Genomic DNA, 27,815 nt, shown 5'->3' with positions numbered 1-27,815 from the left:
GTAAGTTAAGTTAATTTGAGCTATTGTGACGTCGCTACTGTGATGTAACGTAAAAAAACTAAAACAGAAAAGTTGTGCTTTCGTTAAACGTGTCCGTATTACCACCAGAAACCATGAAAAGATAAAAAATAGAGATTATGCTTACTAATGTAATCGACAAAAAGTACAAATCTGAACGATAGAGAAAAGTAGACAAGAAGAGAAAAAAGGTAAGAAAAGCATATAAAGAGTAATGGAGAATGGGCGATGGTTATTGTACCTGGACCAGATCTAACCTTGACTGTGCAGACCCACATAATGGAACTTTTTTATTTACGCTTAACGACTACACTCGTTGGAAAAATTAGTATATATAACGAATTTTTTGGTAAATATTACCAATGATAAGTAAATTTTTGGAATACGAACTATTCTCACATATTACACAATAACAATGGTGAACAAATGTCAAACCGGCCAGTATAACCAAGTATAAGCGGTTGCTTCACCGTTGGTTTAACATGTACCCTAAACATATATGTAATTTGTTCAACACCGGGTCGTATGTCAGTCCAACGTCGGTTCAATACTTTTTTGATCAGTTATATAATCGTAATATTTTCTTTTCAATTGTAATGAAAACTTTTTTTTATTTATTGTAATCAATAAAAATGATGAATAATTATTTCTATATAAATAAAATTGGAACTGGAGGAAGGAATCAGTCGACTTGATCCGTCAGATCAGCTGGTGTGTTTGCACCACCAACTGCTCGTATCAACGCTGTCCTTCGACTTCCGGTAGCCACGGTTCCGTTACTACTATTGTTACCGGCAATATTATACACCCCAATCGAGAGCGCTTGTATCACAGATGCCGGGGATGTGATCGCTGGCTTTTTAACCCTCCTGTACTCGTGTGCAAAATCATAACACGTATACTCGCGCACGGTGTCACAGACCGAAAATTGAACTTCTCTGTAATGTTGCCATTGTGTATTTTTCAGGCTTTGTTGGCATTTATATGAAGAAGAGGGCAAGATTGAATGAAAAAACTCCGAAAAATATGTTTTCTTCGTCTTTATTATGTTTTAATAGCCATCTAATTTAGCCTCCTCAAAATAGAGTAATTTTTGATACTCCAACACAAATAACGAAATTCGAATTTTTCAGTGTTATTAATTAAAAGTAAGCAACTGAATATAATTCATGGAAGTATAAAGAGCTATAAAATAACATAAAAATGTATTAATTGATTGTGGTTTCATTGGAGTAAGAATCAGAACATAGCATAACTGCATGCTCGAAACAAATATATTTTCTACATTTCATTCAGTTGCGTGTGTTTGGATCTTCTATTGAAGAGAAGAATGTACCTTCTAGATAATTACCATACGATAAAGGTTCTGAAATATAAAGTTTGCACATTTCTAATATTCTTTGTCTCTGTTTTCTTGGTAAACTAAGAATGAATGCCTTTTTAGATGGGGCATAAAAAGATGATATAAAAGGATTTCTAGTAACTTCTTTTTCTTTTTCTTGTTTTTATGTCGATATTATCCATTATAAAAAAATATCCACGAAACTGTAACTGTTAAAATTACCATAAGCTACCGATTAGTTTATAGTTTACTGTTTACAATTCTTCCACAAGTGTGTATATGTATGACCATTATATTTAGCGAATAACTATACGAAAGTCAAACATTTATATTTTGCTTTTGAACGTATGAATCTAACGACAAATATATCGAAGAATAGTTAATATATGGATCCGTTCAATTCAGTTACAAAAGGGACTGAAATCAAATAAGAATAGTCCTCTAATGATCTTATCCATTATATTCAATAAATATTCCACGCCATTAACATTAATTAATAAATTTCATTCAATAATATTCTAGAATATGAAAAAAGGCATTTATCCAAAAAAGTTACTCCTATACTCGCGTCGGTGTGTCAGACCGAAAGTGTTAAAAAAGTGGCACACATCCCCTTTGTACCAACACGTGCGATACGCTAAACGATGATGAACGACGAATAACGAAGCTAGAGAGAATCGCAAAGTCGTAGTGTTGATATTTTCTGAGAAAAAAACGAATTATTGATTTCTCGGTCTGACAGACCAATGCGCGAGTATAGGAGTGTTAAGTGCGATTCACAAACAACATCCACGTCATGTTCACGTCCCGTCCCGTCACTTTACGCTAGTCATTCTACCATGCAATTATGAAAACATTCACATACACCGGCAACGTAACGACCCTTCAGCATACGTTCAACGTTGAAAATTATTCGCGACTAGCTGGGTAAAACAGTGGATGAACCCGGATATTTTTTGTTGCTGCTGCTGTAACACAGTCGCCCTTCGGGAGATTTTCCGTGTGTGTACCACGGGAGCAGACAGAAATCCTGGTAGTTTTTCTTTACAGTCCAGCTTATAGAGCAACAGTTCCATTACTCGCAAGTGGTTTTCCGTGTTATACGCGATTTGACTGGAAAAAATAAACAAACGCATTAACATGTGTCAGTTAGACAAGACTGGCACGCATACTTACACAATTTTCTCCCAAGGAGGACGTATTAGAATGTGTATCAGTATTATCGGTTCCTCTTTCAGTACCCGTTGGTACTGCATTCGACATATTCGTATTAGATGGATCATGATGTACTTGAGCGTCATGTTGTGGTAAATTGGCAGATCCTGTATATGCGACCGGAGTTGTTCAACTGCTACCACATCACTTACCGGAATGACAGCTCCCGTAAGGATTTCTTCAGCACCGTGGCTACACACTCCGGTGAGTAGCTGTTCAGATCGATGTTGATTAGATTTTCGTTGAGTGAGTCACGCAATTTGTTAACCTCGTCGTAGTTCTATACAGCTTGTACAGATTCAGGTTCAAATTACACATCGCTTTCTGTTCGAACTCTTTGCAAAGTATTATGACAATCTGCGGCGTCGGCAGCTGCCGTCCGACTGCCAGTTTCCGCTGCGCACGGTTGAAATCCCGTAGCCGAGCACTATGATATTATACTGCTTGCATATCAATTTCTTATGTATTAGCCCCCGCAAGTACTGCCGACACTTGTCATATTTAACCAACTTAGAGAAACAATGGTCCACCAAATCATGCGGGTGTTTATCCGCCAAGTTATCACCCTCTCCGCCGGTTATTCCCAGCACGATACCTCCACCTCCTCTGGTTCGCAAAGTACCTCCATTCTGAATCGTTTCTCTGCGCTCTGCGCGATTAGGTGGGCCATATGTAAAAACCTATAATACAGCAACTAAATGAAACAATAGGTCATAAAACAAACGTTAAAGCAACGTTTAAAAATGATTCAAAATAACTTACCTTTATTGTTGTTATCCGCATGACGAAAATTGAAATGATGACAGATAGTTTTTTCGCAATTGCCAGGAATGACAATCGTTTAAGTTACCTATACCGCGTAATAAAATGTACCAATCATTGGTAGGGATGTGTATCGCATCTGACATTCATTTCACGTACTGTTGGTAATATTTACAAAAAGCATGTACATTCTTCTAATGTTGGCATTACTAAAGATTTGATAACTTATTTTAGTAATTAAATTTCTGGGTGTGGATAGAATTTAGATGACACCAAGGCGCCTAGAAGTATATCCCAAGACGGGTCTATGGTACTAGGTGAGGCCGTTTCGTCACTAAGATGGTTAGGGGAGCGGTATATGAAAACAGTACGGAAGAAAGCAGAAGGGGAATTATTTCCTTGAAGCGTGAAAGAGACAGACTGATCACGAGCGAGCTTGGACACAAGCGTATTGTGTTTTGTTTACAAACAAAACACAGTAGACTTCCAAGATGGCTGAAGAGTGGTTTTAGCAAGTTGGCCCACCTTAGGATATACTTCTACGCGCCTTGGTATATCCTAAAGTGAAGCCGTTTCGTCACTAAGGGTGCTCATACACTGTTTGACCGAAGCCAAATATTTGACTCTTTTTGACAGATAAATTTTGTCCAACGTGTACTGATCAAATATATTCTACACAAAACACGACAAGCAAATATTAAATTATTGGATGCCTAAAATATTTTTTCAGTCTGTTCTTCGAACCTGTAGGTATATGGTTAGGTTACCTTGAATATTTCAGTTGATTTTTTCCTTGTTCGGTGTTTGATATTGTTTACTACTGTTGGAAATTGAAGAGTGGCAAACAAAATAGTGTTTGTACAAATATCAAATCAAACCTTATCTGTCAAAAAATATCAAATATTTCACCTCCGGGCAAACAGTGTACGGGCACCTTAAGTTGGGTTGGGGAGCAGTATATGAAAACAGTACCGAAGAAAGCAGAAGGGGAATTATTAGCTTGAAGCGTGAAAGAGACAGACTGATCACGAGCGAGCTTGGGCACAAGTGTATTGAGTTTTGTTTACAAACAAAACACAGTAGACTTCCAATATGGCTGAAGGATGGTTTTAGCAAGTTCGCCCACCTTAGGATATACTTCTAGGCGCCTTGGATGACACCATTAGTCGTAAATAGTGATCCCCGATTTTTGAAATTAATCGTTCAACAGCTAATCGAATACTTTTCAGCAGTTTGTTATTCGATACGATTAATCGCCCCAAATAATCGATTAATCGATTAATCGTCACACTGAGAAAAATAATTAGTTAGACTAATATTTCTCGTTTGCTAGAAAGCCATCTGAGACCAAAACAGTGTTCATTCCGCCTGAAAATTAATTATTATCTTATACGCTCCCCTAAACTGATAAACGAGGTTCAGTTAGTGTTGACCGCATTGAGCTTCGTTTACGAGTTTAGCGGAGCATTAAAGACAATGATTGAATTTCAGGGTAAAACTGCAACGGCCGTACCTTTTTTTCTCTCTTGAATTGGATCGAATAATCGACGTAAATTATTCGTTCGCTTCGATTATTGGTTGCACAGTATTCGTTCGATTAATAATCGATATCTTTAGGAAGTATTCGATTAATCGATTAATCGAACGATTATTGGGGATCACTAGTCGTAAACACATAAAGTGTCATGAACGACGTACTCGGTATAAAATGACTGCCTGATGTTGTTAGACATTCGAATTTAATTCATAAACAGTAGAAAACTTCAAATGATGCGCGAATCGTTGAAGAAATCCTCATTAAATACAAAGTAGTTTGTAGAGGTTTGTTTACAAAGGTACCAAGGGGAAGGATAAGTTATAAGTAAATTGAAAGAATGTTAGGAATGTAAAGTGAGTATCTCTTCATTGGTCTAAGAGGAATTTCACCGCCTTAACGTAGTATTACTCGCGCCTTTTTTAATAGTACTCTGTTGATATTTCTATTCTAAATAACGGAGACGGGAATTTGAATTAATCGAATATACTCTTCAAAATCATTTCATTTTTCGTGTTATTACTTTCTACTGCATCGGCTAATTTTATAACGCATATTGAATTAAGTCGGTCTAGATCCCGTATGGAAGTTTTTATACAAAATCGAAACATTTCCAAATATTTTCTGTATTTGATGTTGATTCACTGCAGCTACACGCCTTTCAACCAATACATTGACAATCCGCCTTGACGGCATTGAGCTTCGTATTACAAGTTGGGGCATGACAATATGGGTTTGCAGAAGGAATGAACACACTTTTTAAATAAAAATTATGAATGAAAATCATTTTCTCAAATCAAATTAGTACTCTATGTAAATGAAAATCACGTTCACCTGCAAGTGGGAAAAAAGTCATACAAAAATTGTGTCTAAAGATAATTTTATGTTATAATGGTAAGTTTTGGTGGGAATATCTGAAAATTTATAGAAAATAGTTTAAATTAGGGTCAGGACAACGTACTTCAAGTAATTAAATAACGTCAAGAAAAAAATTCATACAAATTTTAGCAATTTAAAACTGCATGCCGACTAATCTGATAGAGAATAGTTTGCCTCATACAAACTAAAGTCGTATCCAGATGTCGACACCGTTCCGCCGTCATCGTGATTCCGAAAACAATATTTTGGGGCAGGGTACGTTTGGGGAGAATTTTCTCAAAAAGCCTGGTTTAGATCAAGGCGCCTAGAAGTATATACTAAGGTGGGCCAACTTGCTAAAACCACTCTTCAGCCATCTTGGAAGTCTACTGTGTTTTGTTTGTAAACAAAACACAATACGCTATTGCCGAAGGTCGCTCGTGATCAGTCTGTCTCTATCACGCTACAAGCAAATAATTCCCCTTCTACTTTCTCCCGTGCTGTTTTCATATACCGCTCCCCTAACCAACTTAGTGACGAAACGGCCTCACCTAGTACCATAGACCCGTATTGGTTTAGATAGCTTATCATCAACACGAATGAACATTCAGAAGTGCAATGAAGTACTTCAGAATTATTTACATCTGTTTTTGCATCGAAAACAATTTGATAATAGGGTAATCTGGCAACAATTCATAAAATCCGGAAGGTCATGACATGGTTTAATGAATGGGGGCCTCAGATTCTGGACTGGTTAACTTGTTTACCAAATCAAAACCCTGTCAGGAACTTAGGAACTTTTTCAAGCTAACTAAATGTTTCGAGAACTACAGCTAACATATTAGTAGAGAATTTGATAACTAGTCTACATTTGGAATTTTCCTGAGAAATTGCTGGAAAATCAGGGAATATCAGGGATTTTTTTCGGGTTTTGAGCCGACACTCTGTGAGAGACATTGAAAAGTGATTCAAAATACAATGTCGGACAAAACATTAAGACTACTGCTCAAGCAAAAAAAGAAAGTGACACTTTGAGAAAAAGTAATCCAATCCAGCGCTTCAATGCATTAATAATAATTTATTTGCATTGTTTGAAGAAATTTATAACATATGTAGATAAAACAATAGTCATTCATTAAAAAATGCGTTTTAAGCATACTTAACAACTGAAAAGACGCGGCTAAAATTAAGACCGGTTTCAACATTCATGGTAATAACAATAAAAACAAGAAAATTCATACCGTGAAAAGTTTCTACGGTTATAGCGAGTTCGTTTTTGTTCACTTACAACCCCAGTGCCGCACGAAGTGCTGTCAAAACGTTTTTTATTCACTCAGTGTCGCCCTAGTTCGCCCCGAAAGCTGTTAGTTTCGCACTGAGATGTTTCACGGGTTGGCACTCGGGTTCACCAATACAACTATACTGAACTGTTTCGAGTATTGTTTTGGAAAATCTGAAAATAAAGACTATGAAAATGGAAAAACCTGCTGCTTTCGCTTTTGTATTATTGGAATCGTAATTCAATTCGGATCCTGATTTTGAAGAGTATATTCGAGTAGACGGCATTAAGCTACGTGTGCTTTCATTGGGAGGCGAAAATAATGATGGATATTCAGGTGTAATAAACCTGCTTTAAAAATCAAAATTATGAATAAAAATTCACTTTAACGCATCGAATATTTATTTTATGTGATGAAATAAGAGGTTTTTCCGATATCGCAGAAACATATTGAACGAAAACTGTGTCTAATGATGATTTTATATTATAATAGTAATTATTTGTGGACTCTAAGCTAAGAAAAGCGCTCTAAAGCTTAAACAATGGAAAAAAATACTAGACGGAGACAAAATTGGACACTTGAGCATCCTGAATCTATTACCCGTAGGACCATCCTCAGAGATGAACAGTGATTGGATGGAACCTAGGACTAACTACGTGGAATGTCGTAATCGAACACAGTGTAATCGAACCTTCTCGGTCAGTATGGGATGAAGGCGGTCCCAGTGTTCGTAATGGTTCAATCATGTTCTACACTGATGGGTCAAAAATGGGAATCAGAACAGGTGCTGGAGTATATGGTCCCAGAACAAAAATCTCTGTAGCAATGGGAAACTGGCCAACAGTTTTTCAGGCAGAAATAGCTGCGATAATAGAATGCTCAAATGTCTGCCTTAAAAGAAAATATAGACATGCTAACATCTGCATATTCTCAGACAGTCAAGCAGCTCTAAATGCTTTTAAATGCTCCTCAAAAATTGTCTGGGAATGCATTCTCCTCTTACGGCAACTAAGTCGGATAAGTTCTGTACAACTGTACTGGATTCCTGGCCATTGCGGCATAGAGGGAAACGAGCGAGCAGATGAACTTGCCAGGAACGGCTCAAGCTCACCTTTTACTGGTCCAGAACCATTCTGTGGAATTTTTGACTGTGTGTTGAAAGGTGAGCTGAAGAATTGGGAAGACCGGGAAGTGTTAGCCAACTGGTTGGCGGTACAACTTAAAAAGTCAAAAAAATTATCACGCCGAGTATTGAAATTACTCAACAATTGCTGAGTCTTAATAAGAAAGACTTCAGCACAATCACGGGCCCTATAACAGGACACTGTCCGAGTAAATACCATCTCAAAAACATAGGTTTAGCGCAAGATGATATTTGTCTGTAATACCGATAGCGAAACCTCGGAACATTTGCTCTGTAATTGTGGAGCTCTAACTAGACGCAGATTTCAACACCTTAATAAGGCTATTCTGGAGCCCAAGGAAATTTGGTCTGCGTCGCCGATCAGGATTATAAAATTTATCAAACAGAGTATTCCTGATTGGCACCTATCTCGCTATAGCTTTCAGTCTACTTCTTCGTCAATAAGCAGTAGGTAAGCTTGAAGTGGAGTATAAAAAAATGGGATATACCACAATAGTTCAGAATAATGGACGCAGTGGTTCACATCCAACAAGGGAAACAAATGACGGCGCCAGTGGTTGTATGGTTAGCGTAACAGCCTCACAATCCGATCGGCCTGGGTTCAATCCCAGCTGGCGTCGTTGGGATTTTCTGAGGCGAAAAATCTCTGGTTACGTCTTCCTTCGGAGCGGAAGTAAAAGAAGTTGGCCCGGCTCATGAGTTGTTGAGTCTGATAGGTAGGAACAGGTGGAGTCGCCTCCCTGATGTCGGTGATTGGCACTAAAGTGGCGGAAATAGGCCGACGAAAAATAAGCGAAGATAAAAAAAAAAAGGGAAACAAATTATTTGTGGAACAAACAAGAAATGCATCGACAAATGGTTAAGTGAGTGTCAGAACTACATGTGTTAGATAATCAAACAATATGAAGCAAAAATTTTCATTCAAACTTTAATATTTTTACACTGCTCTTGGCCCTTCTGATCTGATAGAGAATAATTTACCGCCCAAGTACTAATATCGCCACCAGACGTCGACACTGTACATTTGTTGTAGCAAATATAAACAAATCAGACTATATAACGCACACCAACAAACCACCGCATTCGTGAAACTGAAAACGTTTTTTTTTATTACAGAGTCAGTTTGGCACTGACTCAGTTTAAAAAACGCTGTCTATTTGGCGATGGACCCAAGTTTTTCCGTCCGAGTCGAGGTTTACCTTCGTCTCATCCGACCACAGTATATTCCGCCACAGATTTTCCTTCTCCGGACCGATCCAATCGAAGTGATCTTTCCCGAGCTTCAGCTGCGCCTTCAGATGCTTCGGCGTCAGCATCGGGACCTTCTGGGGGTTTTTACCGCCTAGCCCTTGCTCCACCAGTCGCCGCTGAACTGTCCGGAAACTCACGGACAAGTTCAGTTCGTCTCGGATCTTTTTCGGAGCCTTGAAAGGATCTTGCTTGGAGGCTCGCTTTATGGCAGAGTGATCCTTCGCGGTCGTTTTCCTTGGGTCAGCAAACAAAAGTTAGTCCGTATAAAATTTCGCTAGTTCAATTCAGAAAATTTTGGAAAATTCAATACTTTTGTGAGCTTAATTTATTTCAAATCATTGTTCATTGTTTTTTTTGTCAGACGGTAGAGTATTTTGTTGCTTATCGATGCTTGAAAACATTGTTTTGAAATTTCAGTTCCATTCGGGGTAACACCGACACCTTCAGTCAGGGTAAAACCGAGACCTGGTTTGTGTTTGACTAATAAGAAAAATGCGTTCTTACTTCTTGTAGATACCTCTTATTTATATTTCAAAGATAAAACAGCAAAGCTGGACTGATAAAACAGCCAAAACCAACGTTGAATCGGGCATGTCAACAAAGAAGCCTGCCAGAGCTCATGATGTCTCTTCGTTCAACGCCCATCGGCACATCTCACGTGGATGCTGACCTAAGCTGGGATCAAAATGAGATGGCTGGGATGGGATGGCTGAGATTTCTAGACCGGAATCATAACCATTCGTTCCGCAAACTTAAAGGCGCGTCCACATTATGCCGAATGATGCCGATCGGCCTGTATCAGGCGGCATCTTCCGGTTCGTTATGTAATGTGGACACCACATCGGGTGCACGTAGCCCCATCGGATGTACGAAGCCGCCACGAACACACGAAGCGCAATGTCGTGAACGCTAATTTACTTCGTTTTGTTTTGCTTCGACTTTCTCGAACCGGACCCACTTCTTTCGGGTTGGGTTCGGTTTGTTTTGAGTCGGTTTTCGGTACGTCCCCGGGCGGTACGTCCACATTTAGTCGGCTTTATCGGGCGGCCAAGGCCGCTCGGCGTAATGTGAACGCGTCTTAAGACTGCATCAGCAGTGAAAGCTTTGAGGCTCAATAAGCCATCCAGCGTTGCCTATGTTCCAGTTTAAGCTGGATTCTTCCAGTTTTTTTTTCTCGATCCAGTCATCCATTTGAACCCTAAAATCTTCCAGTTTTCTGGAATATCGTCCAGTTTTAACCAGTTTTTCATATGTGTGCCCTAGTTTTATCCATTTTATATAAAATAAATTTACAATGATAAATATTATCTGTCCCTCCCTCTTCCTATTCCTAATGTAATTTTGTTTTCTGACATTTATCATTCGACCTTGGATCGATCTCTGGCGAGGTTGTAATTCGGTTCTTTCCATTTTGTTCAATCCGTCGGTGTTTTGTCGAAAATTCCAAAACGAAGAGCTTTCCCGAATGGTGGAAACTTATCAAACTACTTTAAAAACAGGGTATCACTCAATTGTTAATTTTATTGAACAGCCTAGATTTAACATCAGATGTTATAGATCCTCCAAAACATTCTGAAGTTCAGAAGGTCATAAAGTGAATAGTTTCCATTGACTTTAATTGATATGAATATAAAACCCAAGTAACCTTGCTTTCGTTTACAACAAATGGATATTAGTATCTCATAGTCACTCAAAGGAATTTTAGTTCTAAATATAATTAATTTAATTAATGCAAACAAACTCCCCTAAATAGCTAATGCACATTTTGCATAAAATGCATGTGAACCATAGTGTATGATTTGCAAAAAAGCATACTATGCATATTTTTTCAAAAGTACTTTCTCGAGCTAGAGGAAATATTTAAGGGTCCCTCATCTTGATCTTGATACCGAAATTTGGTTTGTGCAAGCCTAATATAAGCTGTAAATTAGCAGTGAATAACACCAAAAAAAAAATTGAGAGAAATAGCTTCTCAATATCAAAATTTGATAATACCAAAGTAATACTTGAGCAACGTTGTTTGTGGTTATTTGAGTATTGAAATAACACTATTGAGTTGTTGATGGTATTTTTTTGGCATTTTACCTCGTATCTCATGCTGTTCCAGTTCCTTCCAGTTTTTTCAGAAATATTATATTATTGGCAACCCTGAATCCATCAGTGAACAGCTTTTTGTTGCAGTTAAAATACATGAATTTGTTTGCTTTTTATCATTCAAAATCTGAGCAATCTAATCACATACAATTTGCAACTATTCTCCCTCTCCTCATTTAAAGTGTCCATATAGTATATAGATACCCTCTTAAAGCTTTGAAATTATTGTAACAAGTTTTCATTTACTTTGAACAATTTTTCAACCTGGGCCATTGGGCTAGGGATCGAATTCTCCACGGAGAAAACAGAGATGGTGGTTTTTTCTAGGAAGCATAGACCAGCAAAACCAAAGCTTCAACTTTTGGGTAAACCGATCACTCATGCTATGTCATTCAAGTATCTTGGGGTCTGGTTCGACTCCAAATGTACTTGGGGGGTCCATATTAGGTATCTGAGTAAAAAATGTCAACAAAGAATAAACTTTCTCCGTACAATTACCGGCACCTGGTGGGGAGCCCATCCCGAAGATCTTATAATGTTGTATCGAACAACTATTCTCTCAGTGATGGAGTATGGCAGTTTCTGTTTTCAATCAGCTGCCAAAACACACCTCATTAAACTCGAGCGAATTCAGTATCTTTGTCTCCGTATTGCGTTGGGATGTATGCCCTCAACGCATACCATGAGTCTCGAGGATCGCTTCAATTTATTATCTCTTCGGTTCTTCATCCGCTGTAAGGCCATGAACCCATTGGTGATCGGAAATTTTGAGCAGCTGATCGAGACAAATTTTCACTCCTTATTCATGAGTTCATATCATGAATTCATCTCCATGCAGGTTGATCCTTCTTCGTATATTCCCGACCGTGTTTGTTTCCCTGACTACATCAATTCCTCTGTGCATTTTGATCTGTCCATGAAGCAAGATATCCATGGATATTCAGATTACCAATGATCGAGGATCGCTCCAACGATCTTCGATGAAAAGTATGGGGGTAACAATTGTGATAATATGTACTTTACTGATGGGTCCACTATAAACGAGTCCACAGGATTTGGAGTGTTCAACGTATTTTTTAGCACCTCACACAGTCTTCAGAATCCTTGCTCGGTATACTGGGCGCTGGACAGCGTCGCCTCACGACCTGTTGAACACTATTACATTGTCTTAGTCTTAGCTCTGTCGAAGCTATCCGTTCAGTGAGGCCGGAAAAGCACTCGCCGTATTTCCTTGAGAGAATACGAGAAGTTTTGAGTGCTTTATCCAGACGCTGTTATGTTATTACCTTTGTCTGGGTCCCTTCACATTGCTCAATTCCGGGTAATGAGAGGGCTGACTCTTTAGCAAAGGTAGGTGCGATTGAAGCCGATATTTATCAGCGTCAAATCGCCTTCAATGAATTTTATTCTTTAGTCCGTAAAAATACCATCGCTAATTGGCAACGCAAATGGAACGAAGATGAATTGGGCCGGTGGCTCCACTCAATTATTCCTAAGGTTAGCTTCAAACCATGGTTCAAAAGTCTGGACTTGAGTCGAGACTTTATTCGCACCTTCTCCCGACTCATGTCCAACCACTGTTCGTTAGACGCGCTACTCTTTCGTATTAATCTTGCCGACAACAATCTTTGTGTTTGTGGCCAAGGTTACCACGACATCGAGCACGTTGTTTGGTCGTGCGAGTTGTATCTTGTCGCCAGATCGAATTTAGAAAACTCCATTAGGGCTAGAGGAAGACAGCCCAATGTGCCGATGAGAGATGTGTTGGCTCGGTTAGACCTTGATTACATGTCCTAAATCTATATTTTCCTTAAAGCTATCGAAGTTCGTGTGTGATTATCCTTATATCCTTATATCCTTCGCGTGCAATTGGTCCCCTTGCTACAAACAGTAGAATAAGTTGAAATGTAAATACACAATAGATATACGAATAGATTTAAGAATTGAGTGTGTGAGATTATTATTATTGTAACAATTTCCTTATATCCCATCCTTTTCCTGAACAAATATGTCACCCTTCTAAACTCGAGTAGACCGCGAGTAATCGGTTTTCTACCTTACTTACCATAGATTTAGAAAATGTTTATGTATAGTAATTAAAATATAATTAAGAATTCGGCTCCTTTAAACTTATGTAACTGAGCCTGTAAAAATAAACGAATTTAATAAAAAAAAAAAGTTTTCATTCGTTTCTTGAAAGGTCGATCTCCCACACTCTCATTTTTTTTACCTAAAACATCAACTTTTGTATTCTATCGAAATACGAGTTCTATTAAAAAAATGATCAACAGATACTGTAGAATGGTTCATGAATTTTTGAAGAGAGTATCTGTAACGATTTGAAGTCGAAGCAACATGGAAGCAAACAAAACAAAAAGCAACATATTTGTGGAAACCCTTAAGGTGTCGGTTTTCCCTGATACAAGAGCTCTCAAAATAGAGTTCATATCAATGTCATATCAATGATATTTCAGGGTTAATATACTATTTTTCAATGAAACAACTCTAGTATTTTCGTAGATATTGTCCCAAAAGTATAATTATTTGATAATAATTTTTTTAAATTTTATTACTTATCTAGAATCTAGTTCCAGTTTTGTAGTTTATTGTTATGAGAATACATCAAATCTATGTGCATTCTGAGTTGTCTCCAACGATTCGTCGAAGACATGCATTGGCTGACGCAATTTCCAAACACATTCACGGGTTCCCCCCCCAGATGTTAGCTGCAATTGGAAATATTCTGGAAAAACGATGACTTGATGAATATCATGATCCCTATTTGAGATCTGTTTGATGAGTGACTAAATGAAAACAAATCAAATGATTGAGAGATGACTTGAAAATAATATGTGGGAAATATTACAAACGTTACATGGTGACGCACCTCTCGGATTTACCCACAACTGAATTGCAACGAACATCAAAACTACCGTCGAATCATTATATGAAAAACAGTATAGGGAATTTTGAAACGCTTAGAATGGAACAGTCATAGTTGCGAGCCAACTAAAGTATCCATTATTGAAGACTAATTCATGAAAACTATAACGGAGTATGCAAACTTTACTGTCGGAACGCGCATCGATCGATATGCTATGACAGTTTGATTGTAAACATGTTTGTTGTAGTTTACACGAAACGAATTCGGGTATTCACATTCAAACACAAAACAAATTTTTCGTAGTCGTCCACGATCAATCCAACCCAATGCATATCGGCCTAGCAACATTACGATCCTTCGTTCCAACATCGATAGTGTTGGTGTAGAATAAGGCGCGGATTGTGTACGCACTTCAGCAAGTATTGGTAGATCGAGCACGTGGTGTGTCGACTTGTGTGTTGTCCAGATGACGACAGTGAACTCTGGGGGCTCGTCTGGGGATTGAAAACATGTTTGTTTGGACTCGTGCGAGCGCAAGTTCTTGAAAACTATAACGTCACGCACATTGCAGACAATGCGTTAATCCAGACGTGATTCCTTCCTCCGTAGATAGTGTTATTAGGTCAATTTTCAGCTCGTTCCGGGATTCCACCAGGTTTTCTAGGTTGCGCAGGCTATTCCTGTGCTACACGAGTAACACACATGATCTGCCAATTTGCGATTAACAATATTATGACAGAATTGACTCACTATCAGTGGAAACATATTACAGCTACGATCGATTGAAGTAATATGTGTATACATACGTCTGGGAAAACAAATCGTTTCCGATGCAGAAGGCTCGACGGAGTCCAACACTCTTTCAACGGTGAACTGATGCAAATGTCGGCGGTATTGATAAATAGGAATGTTCCGCCAGAACAGCTCCGTAGTGTTGTACGGACAGTGCGATTGGAAGGATCTTACGGTTCCAGTGAAAGTTTACCATATATATCTAGAAGGTCTCTAGACGTGAAAACCAGTGATTCATTACAATACCGGTGTTGGTTTTCCCTCAAAGATAAGTGCATTTGAAAGCGACGTTAGTTTTTGCAAACTACAAGTGAACAACTCAACATGGTGGATGAAGTGGTACGTATAATTGTGGTCTCTCGATTTGTCATTCAATTACGAGCATTATGAGCGTCATGTTTATGTGATGTAATTTGTGCTAGAGGTTTCGAGATTGTAACAATCCATTTGATGCAAAAATAACTGCTATCAACGAATCAGGAATGCATCGCAGGATTATGTTCGTGGGGGGTAAACCAACGTATTGTTTTCTGTTGTTCTGTTGATCATAAAATGCTAATCAAGCCTATCGTAATGGAAGCTCCTGGTTAATTTCCATTCAGGACGCGAGAGGTCCAGATAAGAAAATTCTTCCGCACAGCATTTATACATAAGTTTGTTTGAACTTGTCACGAACAAAAAAAAATACAACCGAGGCATGTCGTTTAGGATTGAAGCCCGAGCAGAAAAACAATAAAAAGAAAATACTCATCTGCTTCAACGTTGAGAAGGCTGTTAAATTCATCGAATTATTGTGATAATTTTAAATTGAATGAGATTATCTAGTTGTTACTAAAGACTTGAAAAAAAGCTTCAAGTGCAAAATGGTTTACTGGCAGTACACTGATAATAAATGACTACATCTTTCCGTGTAGTTATAATATAAAGGACATAACATGATAGAAAAAGTAGAACCAAAGAATGAGTTCTGTTCCGATTCCCATTTAACTTTTCAAAGTGACTTTTTCCTGTTTTCGAATTTGTAACTATGGTGTGGCTTAAAGGGAATTAGTGCTGACATTTTTCAAAGTTTATCAAAATCATACTAGTTATTTTTAAAATTTTCGTTTCATTTAAAAAACATTTCATAGATCATTTATTGTATTGTATTCCAAATATAAGTAAGACCATTGCGATTAGTTGAGAATGACATTGAATGCTTACTTATTACTCTACCCATTGAAATAATTTCTCAAAATTTCTGCGATGATGAGAGAAGACTATCCATAAAGTTGCATACAAAAGGGTATAGTTTAGTTGGACTCTCTAGAAGATGTGGCTTTTCTCCACTTAGCAAGTTCCTTGCATATTTTGCTTTCCCCTTGATCTTTCTGGGTCTCTACTTTTCAACGGTTTCGATTAGACATAGTTCAGGGCAGTTTGGTGGATTCATATCCTTGAGGACAAAATCCATCGAATTAGCCCCCGCACTATTTCATCGTACTTTTAGAATAGTGACATGAATTCCTGGTTAAAATAGTGATTTTTTTCCTTGTGCTGCTCCAAAAATGGAAAGACGTTTTTGAAGGCTTTTGTACTTTTTGCTTACTTTTGTAAATTTCACTCTGGTTTCTTTTCTGCCGAAAATGTTACTCGGCTTGCCGAATGAAGTATTTCGATGCAAATTTTTAATTTTTTCCGATGTAAAAATCCTATCCTCGAATTTGTTGGAATTCAATCCTGGCGTATGCACATTCGTGATCAGTATCTCCGTATAAAGGTTTCTATATTTCCGGAAAAAATCGCAAAGGAAATGAGAGCAACGGAGATAACCGCAGAAAAAAAGCATACTGTCGCAAAAGTCTACTAGAAATATTCTGACGCCTACAGAAAACCTCATGGGTAAAAATGACACCCGGAAAAAGCGCAATGTTTTTATTATCCTGACATTCCCAAAAATAGTTAAATTTGGTTAAAAACCAAAATACTTGTAAGTTTGATAATTTCTTCAGATCATGGTACAATAGTTTTGAACTGCAATGAGGGCGCCGCTTCCAACGGCGAATTTTCGGCCGACTCGGATCGCGTCACCTCGGCTGCTTAGGGCCGCATCGGTTCCTTAGATGCGAATTTCGCTTTCATTACATTGACCTAAGCACCAACCCAAGAGGTTTTTCCGCGTGACAATATTTGTAGTAACCTTTTGTGACATTACGCTTTTTATTAGTGGTTATTTCCGTTACGCTTATTTCCTTTGCGTTTTTCCCGGTAACATCAGTTTCCACTAGGCCTCGTTTTTTCCGTTAATTCACAAATGTCGATGTGGACCAAATCTTCACCGGAAGACGAATTTACTCAAAGATTCTTTTGGAAACGACAAAAGACAAACTTCCGTTCCATTCAAACACCGCAAACGCATTGTATACTGCACTGTCGGATAAATAATTAGAACACAAAAAAGATCTTGACCAATTTCCGTAATTGTCTCCGGATCTCGGTGTCCGAGCCTTCGACACCAAAGATGCTTGCATAATGCCGACTGTTTCGCTGCCATCACAAATGTACTCTCCGAAAAACGCTTCAGTCGCCGCTTTTCACACCAACAGGCATAACAATACCTTACAGCCTGCCTTCTCGAACAGCACATTTTATCTTGAATCGATAAGATTGCCCATAGACAGCAAATTTTCAGCCAGGGGTGGGACGTGATGAACACAGCCCTATCATAGGCAGCATAGTTTTTGACGCCAACATCTCGAGCACAAAACAACTGAGGTATAGGCTGTTTGATTGGTTTTGAACCCGTTCTGTACCCTACTAGCAGCTTCGTCAGCTGAGATGTAGGCATTTTCATCCGCATCATTTATTTTTTAATCCCGAAAAACTCGAAAATGACGAACCAATCAGTGGTAGCATTCCGCATTTCGAAACGAGTAAGTTGGTTCGAGAAATTTCATACTCGAATCGAAATGAATTTGGTATTATGTATCTTTTTTGAGTCAATATTTTTAGTGTACTAGATTTTAAGCAAAATTTGTCTCGAAGAGAAATGTCAAATTTTTGGGTTCGTAGTTTGTCTTATTTACGTTTTCGATATAAATAATAATTCTTTTGTTTCAATATTTTGGCAGTATTTCAGGCTTAGCCAAGAAGCATTTGAAAATATTCCGGATACAAGTATTCCAACCAACTTTCAGAAGCACTGTAATTCCTTCATCTTTAAAATTAGCGACCGTTTCGAACCTTCTGGCTTCTGGCAAGAGGAGGAAACCTTTTACTTGGTATGGCTCAACATACAGTTTCATCAGAAATGATGCCACTTCTGGAAAGAAGCTTAAGCGGAAAATTGATCGAATTTGATACAACATCGTTTATGAAACAAAGCAATATTTCTTCGACAAATTCAAGATATCCGGTATAATGATGGTACTCATATCCTCATTCTAAGTCCTACGAAAAATGAACACATGTACTTTTTTCCATTCCGAAACTTTTCGCACCGGGGTCCCTCGCTCATTAGGTGCATTATTTCAACTGTCCCATAATTTGTGAGAAGTCCTCTTCGCATTAGCGCTGTTCAGCAAATCGGGTATCCGAATGTTGCCCAAATGTAAAAAAAAGAGTGGCACTCGCATTGCCGTCCATCCAAGACACACACTTCTGAACAGAAGAACTCAGACTCACACAACTGAGATGTGTTGAATGTGGATTTCAAATATAAGAAACGAGGGGATCTACAATGTTGGAATATGTGGACCATGCTACAATGTTCCTCCATGAACTCTGTCAAATGTTCCACTTGCGAAGTGTTGATGCTTTTTGCATTTCTTTGCGATTCCATGGTGCTAAAATGAAAAGTGATTCATTATGCAACATACTAAAAGTATTGTATTGACTCACATACTGGTACAAAAAAAAAAACGTCAAAATCAAAGGAAATGCAATTGAAATTTTGTTTGATGTAAGGTTTAGTATTAAAATCAACGTTCTTGTCGAGACATTTGTTCTCGTTTCGAGCTAAAAAATGCTCGAACACAATGTTTCGTAATGCCAAACTTTGCTCGAAACTCTACTACTGCCTTATTCGTTTCACTAGTGTCGAGCTCACTTCGAGATCCATAACGGCAAAAGCGGTCGAAACGTACAAAAAATACTCGTTTCGAAATGCGGAATGCCACCCCAGGTGTGAACACTCAATTTTGCGATTGGCTGTATATCTTTCTTTCTTTGTTTTTAAGAGGCTTTAAACTTTGCAGTTCATTCGTCTCTAAGCTTGGCTGTATATGCCAGTCAGGCGTATTATATACCACCCAAAATATGGGGCATATGATAATGTACACGGTTTAATGTTTGGACTTAATTTTCGAAGACTTTAGCTAAGCAGCACAAAATGGAAACGCCATGATAATTCTCCACAGAAGCTTTGGATCCTACTTTGATGATTGAGAAGATTGAAGGAGTCTTCCACAGCTAAGCAAAGTGCTGTTTCGGAGCGATTTATCGAGAAGAATTCACAACGGCCTTTACAAAGATTGGGCACATTATTTTAGGAAAAACGTTGGAAGATTCCAGTCGATTCCAGGTCACTAGAAAACGTCATGCTTCTTCAAGGTAGACTACAAGCTGTGTTAAATCAAGCAACGATAGATTCGTCTTTCTCGGAAATTATTGAGGAAGACTGTAATCATTGCGTAATCCGAAATACGTCCATGGAGCTGTTGTGTTGTAGTGGAGTGTGAGCAATATAACGTCGGTTACGAATTAGGTCGTAGATAAATTCCGCAGAAATAGACTATGGACTTCTGAAGATTAACACGAACGAGTGCTTGCTCGAGATTGTTGCTTATTTTCAGTGTTTAGGACATGCAGTTCAGAAAGGCTTTAACTGCAATTAAAACTCTGCCACCGTATTGAAAGTCATTGGGCCTGATTCTCGAATACACTACGAATACACTTCACGGTGGAAACGGAATGAAACGTATTCGCGATGACAACGGTACAGTGTCGACATCTGGATACGAGATTAGTTTGCCACTAAACTTATCATTATAATATCAAATTATCTTCAGATGAAATTTTTGTATGAGATTATTATATCACATGAAGAAAACAAAGTTTTCCACTAACATTGCATACCAGTTTGTTACGAAGAAGTTAATTTTCATTAATGATTTTTTATTTGAAAAGTGCTCATTCTGTCTGAAAACTCATCATTACCTTCGACACTCCACTAACTCGTAAAACGTAGTTCAATGGCGTGCCGTTTATTTCGGGCCTGATTCTCGAATACACTACGAATACACTTCACGGTGGAAACGGAATGAAACGTATTCGCGATGACAACGGTACAGTGTCGACATCTGGATGCGAGATTAGTTTCCCACTAAATTTATCATTTTAATATCAAATTATCTTCAGATGAAATTTTTGTGTGAGATTATTATATCACATGAAGAAAACAAAGTTTTCCACTCACATTGAATACCAGTTTGATACGAAGAAGTTAATTTTCATTAATGATTTTTCATTTGAAAAGTGCTCATTCTGTCTGAAAACTCATCATTACCTTCGACACTTCACTAACTCGTAAAACGTAGTTCAATGGCGTGCCGTTTATTTCATTTCCACCGTGAAGTGTATTCGAGAATCAGGCCCATTAGGCGTCGTGCACAAATTACGTAACACAAGTAGGAGAGGGGGTAGGTGGGTCAAGGTTGCGTTACTTAATGTGACAGGGCGGAAGGAGGGTTTGCTACAAATGCTCCAGGGCATCGTGCATTCAACCAAGTTGAACGTCGGATGGCTCCTCTTTCCCGGGAGATAGCAGATTCAATATCGTCAAAGTAGAATATATTTGAGTACGCAAACTCTCAAATCGATGAAGCGGAATTAGTTTGAGATTCAAAATTAGTTTGAAAGGCGATACAGAAATTATGTAACTATCAATCTGTAAGGTCGTGTACATCAGTGATCAGATAATGTGAAAGCCATGACCAAAACAAAAACCACCACTCACTGACAAATTTCGGGAAGATTTATAGAATTTCTAGGAAACTAACTTTCGCGGATAATCCGCGCCGCGGATAATCGAGGCTCTACTGTAATTACTTTTGTGTAAATCAACATAAACTTATATCAGTCCATGTTCCTTTTAAATTAACAGTTCGGCTGAAAAGTTTATAAGGTAACACAGTAAAACAATTTTTTTTTGCAAAATTCAATTTCTGAAAACCGAAAACCGCATTTTTAGCGTTACTTAATTTGTGACCACGTCTTAGTGGTTGCTCGAGCTCCGAGTTAGAGATGTATGCGTCTAGAGATGTCTAAATTTTTCGTTTATTCGATTATCGATTAATCGTGGGGTAATTTTTAAATATTCGATTCATTCGAATAATTGGCTTTCAGTATTTGATTAATGGAGCGCATATTTATTTCTGGTAATCAAAATGGACAGACATTTTTAATAAAAAATATTATGATGTCGTAATTGTAAAAGTTACATTATATATAATAATGATGGTTTTTGAATGAAATGGTATTTCAGTATATTGATAAATTTACCATTTCATGATTTTTTGCGGACGGTTGGAAAAAAGAACACATAATGAGAATAATGCACAACAAACATTTTTTTCTTTTCAAAAATAACTGCTCTTCGAATGTTATTGAAATAGCAGATTAGTTTGAAAATCTCTGCTTGGTCCCTATAATCCCTAGTTCAAAAGCAGTATATTTAGGGGCCATCCACATACCACGTGGAAAACTTTAGGGAGTGTAGGGGGTAACAAAATGTCCACGCTTGTCCACGGAGAGGAGGGAGGGAGTATAGACTGAGTCCACGTGGACAGGAAGAGTTTTTTTTCAATACAATCACCTATGCATTTGAAGTTAAATTGAATAATACATATTCAAAAATGCCAAACTCTCCGTATTTATCAATAAACGGATTGAGCCGCCTGAGAGTACTGCCCAGTCAAACGTTCAAATATTTTTTCTTATATTATTTATCTTCCTCAGTGAAATCAGTATTATAAAAATATGAAAATAGGATGATAAAAATATGTATTATAAAATATGAGTGAATGACCAAGCTATTTCCTATGATCGTACAGTGAAAGTTCACTATAGCGACATCGCAAGGGACCGTCGTTATAAAGGAACGTCGCAATAAAGAAAAGAATTTCTATGCGATTTTGAAGGGACCTTCAAACATGTTGTTATAGAGAGATTTGTCGCTATAAAGATTGCCGTTATAGAGAGCTTTGACTTGTTATGGAGTTATAAATCATTATAGCCCAAAACTATAAAAATTAAACGATTCCATAATGGTTGAGATTTCATGATATGCGTAAATGATTTTTCATCGAATTTAATGTTTTATACATTTTGTTATATCTCGAGAACAGTTAGTCTGTATAGATTTTCATACAGAATTGCGTGTAAAATCATTTTCCACTAGTCGTCAAGTATAAAACAATTGAGTGAAAGTATTCTGATAGCATTCAGTATTTTGATAAAAATGAACATGGAATTAGGTAGCTGATTCGGAATATTGGTAATAGAGGATAGAGGATCATATTTGATGAAAAAATCCGTCTATTTGCTGTGCGCTCATTATTCCATGAAATTAAAAATTAAAGGATAATTTCACACTCGATAGAGAATATCTTCGTAATAAATAGTTCTACTGAAACTTTCTATGAATCAAATGGAAGCGAAATAGTCGGGTTGATTGCATTGTTACTGAGAATATATTTTTAAAATCTATTGAAACTTTGAAAGCAAACCAAAAGCGCTTAATTTTTTATTGCATCGTCTTTTACGTATGATATCCCTAAACTAGAAATTTTTTGTATTTTTTATCATCATGTCATCATTTATATTAAAGCTATACTGCCGTTCTACGCATGATTGTCCCATGTTACTTTTGGACAATTTTGACTTTTCTTCATAAAACCATGTTTTTATACCTAATCTTCCGGTAAAACACAAGCCAAGTTATTGTTTATTCCCAGCTTTTAAAAAAACAACCTCACGCTCAATTGTTCCATGTTCATATCCTATTCATAACTGTCTCATCATTTTTTTTTGTAGATCCATAATAAATTAAACGGTACAAGTACAATAATTTTATGCCACGCTTCCAGCAGGGCTAATGGACTCATTTCTGGTTTGGAATTCTCGAACAAACGAAAAAAAGTTTAACAGAACACTTGTATACCTTGTTAGCGAGTGCCTAATAACAAAGAGATTTATATTCTGCAAGGGTGTTGCAGATCACTACCTTCTTAATAAAACGATGTTTTTATGCATAATCTTTCGGAAAAAAACACAAAAAAAAATTATTGTTTGTTCCCAGTATTTCAAAAAACAACATCAAGTTCAATTGTCCCATGTTGATATTCTAGACATAACTGTTCCACCATGAATTTTTAAGTCCGTAATCAAGTTTGATTGATTTAAGTGAGGGAAACTTTTCATATTTCATTAGACAACAGTTTACTGCTAATAAAAAGCCCGGTGTATTGCTAAACTGAAATACTTAAAGCTTCTGGTAGACAAATATGCAAGAAAACTTCTATCGCGTTTTTCTCGGTTGCTGATTTCGGAACATGGGACAACGATGCTTGGAACGGCAGTATAGGCGTTTCGAATTCGCTCAAACATTTCGACCCTTTGCTTCTAAATCCTTTGTCAAGTGAAGATCTATAGATATCAGAGTATGCTTCCAATTTAATCGTTTCTTTTCTCGAAAATCGTTTAATTGATAAAAAAATAATCCTTCCACATAAAATTGTCCTGTTCGTTTTTGTGCGCTTCAAAAATTAGGAAAGTTCGGCGCTGATAGGGCTCATATTATGACACAATATACAATAAAGAATTGTTGTTGCTACTACCAACACATCAGGAAGCTTCAAAATTACCAGATGAAATAAGCACACTTCTGAAATTCAGCTGTGAACGTAAATTAACCTTTTATTATTGAATATGTATTCTATGTTATAGCAACACATTTCTTTGCAAGTGTTTAAAAAATCGTGAACTAAAATTGCATCTGATAACTATTTTAAATTAATTTCTCTGTCATAAAACCTCAATATGCCACAACAAAATGTGGAATTATATTTTAATTTATGCGCAATTCAGTTATTTCCTAAATTAATCTAAGAAAATAATGAAAAATGTCCACGTGGACAACAGGGGGAGGAGTATAAAAATGTCCACGCTTGTCCACGGAGGGGGAGGGGGGAGTTTCAAATCGCGCTTTTTCTGTCCACGTGGTATGTGGACAGCCCCTAACTATATTGTCACCAACGATTTTATTTTATTTTATCTTCTTTAACAATAAATTATAGTTCTGATAGCTAGGAACATGCCTGATTTTTTTGAGCGCGAAAAAAACAAAAACTGTTCATTTTGGATCCAACTGTAGTAACAACTCCCAATTTAGAGCACCAAGAGCAAATTTCCCGAGAAGTCATTGAAAAACAGTCAATTTGTTGAAGTTTTCAATACATATAAACTGTTTCGGACCTGCTGAGTCTGATCATGAGTTTTATTAGTTGTTTTTGTTGAAACTTACATCAAATATTCAAATATAAAAAAAACCATTTTCACCATCAAGTGTTTACCGTTAGACAGGCAGGTGGCAACTATATTGCCATCAATTTTCTCAACGTTTTTAATTGTTTTGCGCATTGAAAAAAAATGTTTTGAGTATTTTAGCATGTAAACATGTTGTTCTATTGTAGTTTGCGTTGATTGCATGCCTAGTTCTCACGGCTCGTTAAACCGTTAAGTCAGAATCAGAATGGAACAAATGACGAATAACGATTTATGAGTGGCTAGTGTCGTAAATTCTGTGAACACAAAGAGTGCGCTGTTGTCATGATGTTCTAATCCTTTTTCAAAAAAAAATCTGCCTGATTATTTTCGCAGACTTGAAGCTTACTTCTTTTGTCTATTTCAGTAAGAAGTGATTTGAATAAAAGAGGTTACTATGGGCCACTGAATAACAGCTTCTCTAACAAATTCAACTCTATGGAATACCACGACGTTCGTATCGTAGTAATCTTTAGTGAAATAAGGGAGATTACCAGATTATACCTTCTGTTCTCTGTTCTTAGCTCTCTGTTTCTAGTATTTTCTTTTTAGCCAGGATATATCAGATAAGAGACGAGTTTGATTTATCCTGACTTGTTCTTCGAAAAGGTTTCTATGGTCGAACGTCACAATTTCAGCATTATGTAACTCGAACACAGCCAGAACAGCTAGTTCAAAACACGTCTGAAACCACTTAAAACCAAATCGAACACGGATTTGGCGCGAGCCGAAAGTCAAGAGTTCATCAAACTGATTCTCGCCTAGTAACGAGCTGAGCAAAATAAAAAAATATGCAACAAAGTTGTGCTCTACTTGATTCCGACATAATAGGAGCAGCCGCTATGTCTGATCGGTCCACATTAGACTAAAGTACGGAAAAAATTAAGCTTGCTGGTGATAAGCACCAACCGGAATCATCCTTTTACTCTCGTGAGGAAACATTGCAGCCCGCTAATCATCACTCTTATGAATGAAATGCAAGCAATTTTACTGAGCAAATTTACCACGGTGAAATGGGTCAGCAATCGGATCGAGTTCAGTCAATTCAATACACGCGAATAAGATTAAACTATGACTTATACAAAAATGCATTCGTCACCTATGGTCAATCTATATCGGTTGCTTGACTCCGTAGCGTAACTGTTGCTCAGCGCCACCCAAACATCAGCTCGCTATCTGCACCAGCTGGCTATTTGTGGATCGACTATAGACGGGGAGTTGCTGAGTTATAGTATAAGTAGTAACAGGACAGTAAATCATGAAAATTTTAGCGTCATCATAATTGATTCCGCTGTTTGTAAACAGCTTCCAAGCGCACAGATTTGTACTCACGGAACAAAGATCAAAACGAGTATGTTCACAATGAATCACTTATTGATATGAAGACCTTGAATGCATTCTCCTCAGCTGATTAAATAGGCATCCCGACACGATGCATTTTATTCTTAATCTCCTTTGTTTGTTCCCTATGAGTTCAATTCTCTACAAACTGGTTTCATTCACTTCCCGCCAACATGGAACAAAACTGAGTTCTATACACATGTCTTCCGTTTCAGATTGCCAGCAAAAAGCGCAGCTTTTGTGTGATAGGCGCGGGAACAGCGGGTCTTTGCGCTGCCCGTCATGCTTTGCAGTCCGGTGGGGATGTGACGGTGTTCGAGATGGCCGACCGGCTCGGAGGCACTTGGGTGTTCAACGAGGAGGTGGACAAAAACGAGTACGGGCTGGATGTGCACTCGAGCATGTACAAGGGTCTGAGAACCAACTTGCCCAAGGAGATTATGGGTTATCCGGATTTCCCGATTCCCGACCAGGACAGCAGCTACATCCCGGCGGAAGATATGCTGAAATTCTTCCAACTTTTCTCCGATAGCTACGGTATAACGGAGCACATCAAGTTCAGTCAATATGTGATCCGGGTGAAGCCAACCAAGGATGAGAAACGGTGGGAAGTGATGGTCCTGGACTGTCCCAATAACAGACTGGAGACCTACTATTTTGACTACGTATTAGTGTGTAACGGCCATTATCACACACCAAAGTTTCCAAACTATCCAGGAAGTGATAACTACAAGGGAAAACAGATGCACAGTCATGAATATCGCTGCAACGATCCGTTTGTTGGTAAATTGTTTAGATCTGAGAACTCTTAACATTTTCAAAAACTAATTCTAATTTTCAGGCGAAACCGTACTCGTCATCGGAGCTGGTCCGTCTGGAATGGATCTGGCGTACGAGATTTCCAAAAAGGCCCAACGGGTGACCCTGAGTCATCATCTGAAGGACACGCCGAAGACGTTGTTCCCGGACAACGTTAATCTGAAGCCGGATGTCGTAAAAATTACCGAAACGGGTGTCGTGTACGCGGATGGAACGTCCCAGGAGTTCAGCGTTATTTGCTACAGTACCGGTTACAAGTACACGTTTCCGTTCCTTAGTTGCGACTGTGGCATTGTGGTGGAGGATAACTACGTCCAGAAGTTGTACAAACACTGCATAAACATCCGCCATCCCACGATGGCCTTCATCGGATTGCCTTTTTACGTGTGTGCCGCTCAGATGATGGACCTGCAGGCTAGGTTCTGTATCAAATTTTTCAGTGGAGAAAAACAATTGCCCTCCCAGTCGGAAATGGAACAGGACACGAATGCTGAGATGGAGGAACGCTGGAGCAGAGGATTGAAGAAAAGGCAGGCTCATATGATGGGGCCGCAGGAGGATCGCTATTATGATGATTTGGCGAAGACGGCTGGAGTCGATCCCATCAAGCCTGTGATTAAGAAGCTGCATAAAGTTTGTGCGTTTCGGTTCAGTGAAGATTTGGTTAACTTTAGGAAGGACAAATTCCGGATTGTGGATGACGAAACCTTCGTCAAGGTGGTTTAATTTAATTTTGATTTGTCAAGTTGTAGTATAGCAAACATATGTTTGGTTTGCATTATTTATGGGGCAGAAGTATGATATTTATATATTGTTATAGTTATTCCTCAATGGAAACCTGTGTTTTCTCTAGAGATACATATTTAACTAGCAAAATAAACTACTTATAACAACATAGA

At 38.0% G+C, this 27,815-nt stretch overlaps 1 protein-coding gene and 1 long non-coding RNA gene across 3 annotated transcripts; one reads left to right on the top strand and one right to left on the bottom strand.

Annotated features, from left to right (window-relative positions):
* Positions 1-32: 32 nt before the first annotated feature.
* Positions 33-27,815, top strand: LOC129769755 (senecionine N-oxygenase-like). 2 transcript variants are annotated; one of them, XM_055772210.1, is made up of 3 exons: positions 33-209; positions 26,313-26,880; positions 26,939-27,815. In XM_055772210.1, the coding sequence occupies exons 2-3, from the start codon at positions 26,418-26,420 to the stop codon at positions 27,640-27,642; spliced, it is 1,167 nt and encodes a 388-aa protein (XP_055628185.1). In that variant the 5' UTR covers positions 33-209; positions 26,313-26,417; the 3' UTR covers positions 27,643-27,815. The 2 variants fall into 2 exon arrangements, with proteins under 2 accessions (XP_055628185.1, XP_055628184.1); XM_055772209.1 differs by lacking the exon at positions 33-209 and adding an exon at positions 15,301-15,513.
* On the bottom strand, positions 1,079-3,463 carry LOC129769756 (uncharacterized). The gene is made up of 3 exons (XR_008741966.1): positions 3,338-3,463; positions 2,537-3,269; positions 1,079-2,473 (listed from the first exon to the last, which is right to left on the bottom strand). It is a non-coding gene; the product is annotated as an uncharacterized LOC129769756 (long non-coding RNA).

Source organism: Toxorhynchites rutilus, chromosome 2 (genome assembly GCF_029784135.1).
Source record: "Toxorhynchites rutilus septentrionalis strain SRP chromosome 2, ASM2978413v1, whole genome shotgun sequence".
Taxonomy (NCBI): domain Eukaryota; kingdom Metazoa; phylum Arthropoda; class Insecta; order Diptera; family Culicidae; genus Toxorhynchites; species Toxorhynchites rutilus.
Note: the sequence above shows the minus strand (reverse complement) of the source record. Positions and strands in the feature narration are given on the sequence as shown.

Excerpts from the sequence above, each read along its gene's own strand:
- LOC129769755 (XM_055772209.1), top strand. Across the intron at positions 26,881-26,938 it reads CTGCAACGATCCGTTTGTTG|GCGAAACCGTACTCGTCATC; the intron begins GTAAATTGTTTA and ends TCTAATTTTCAG.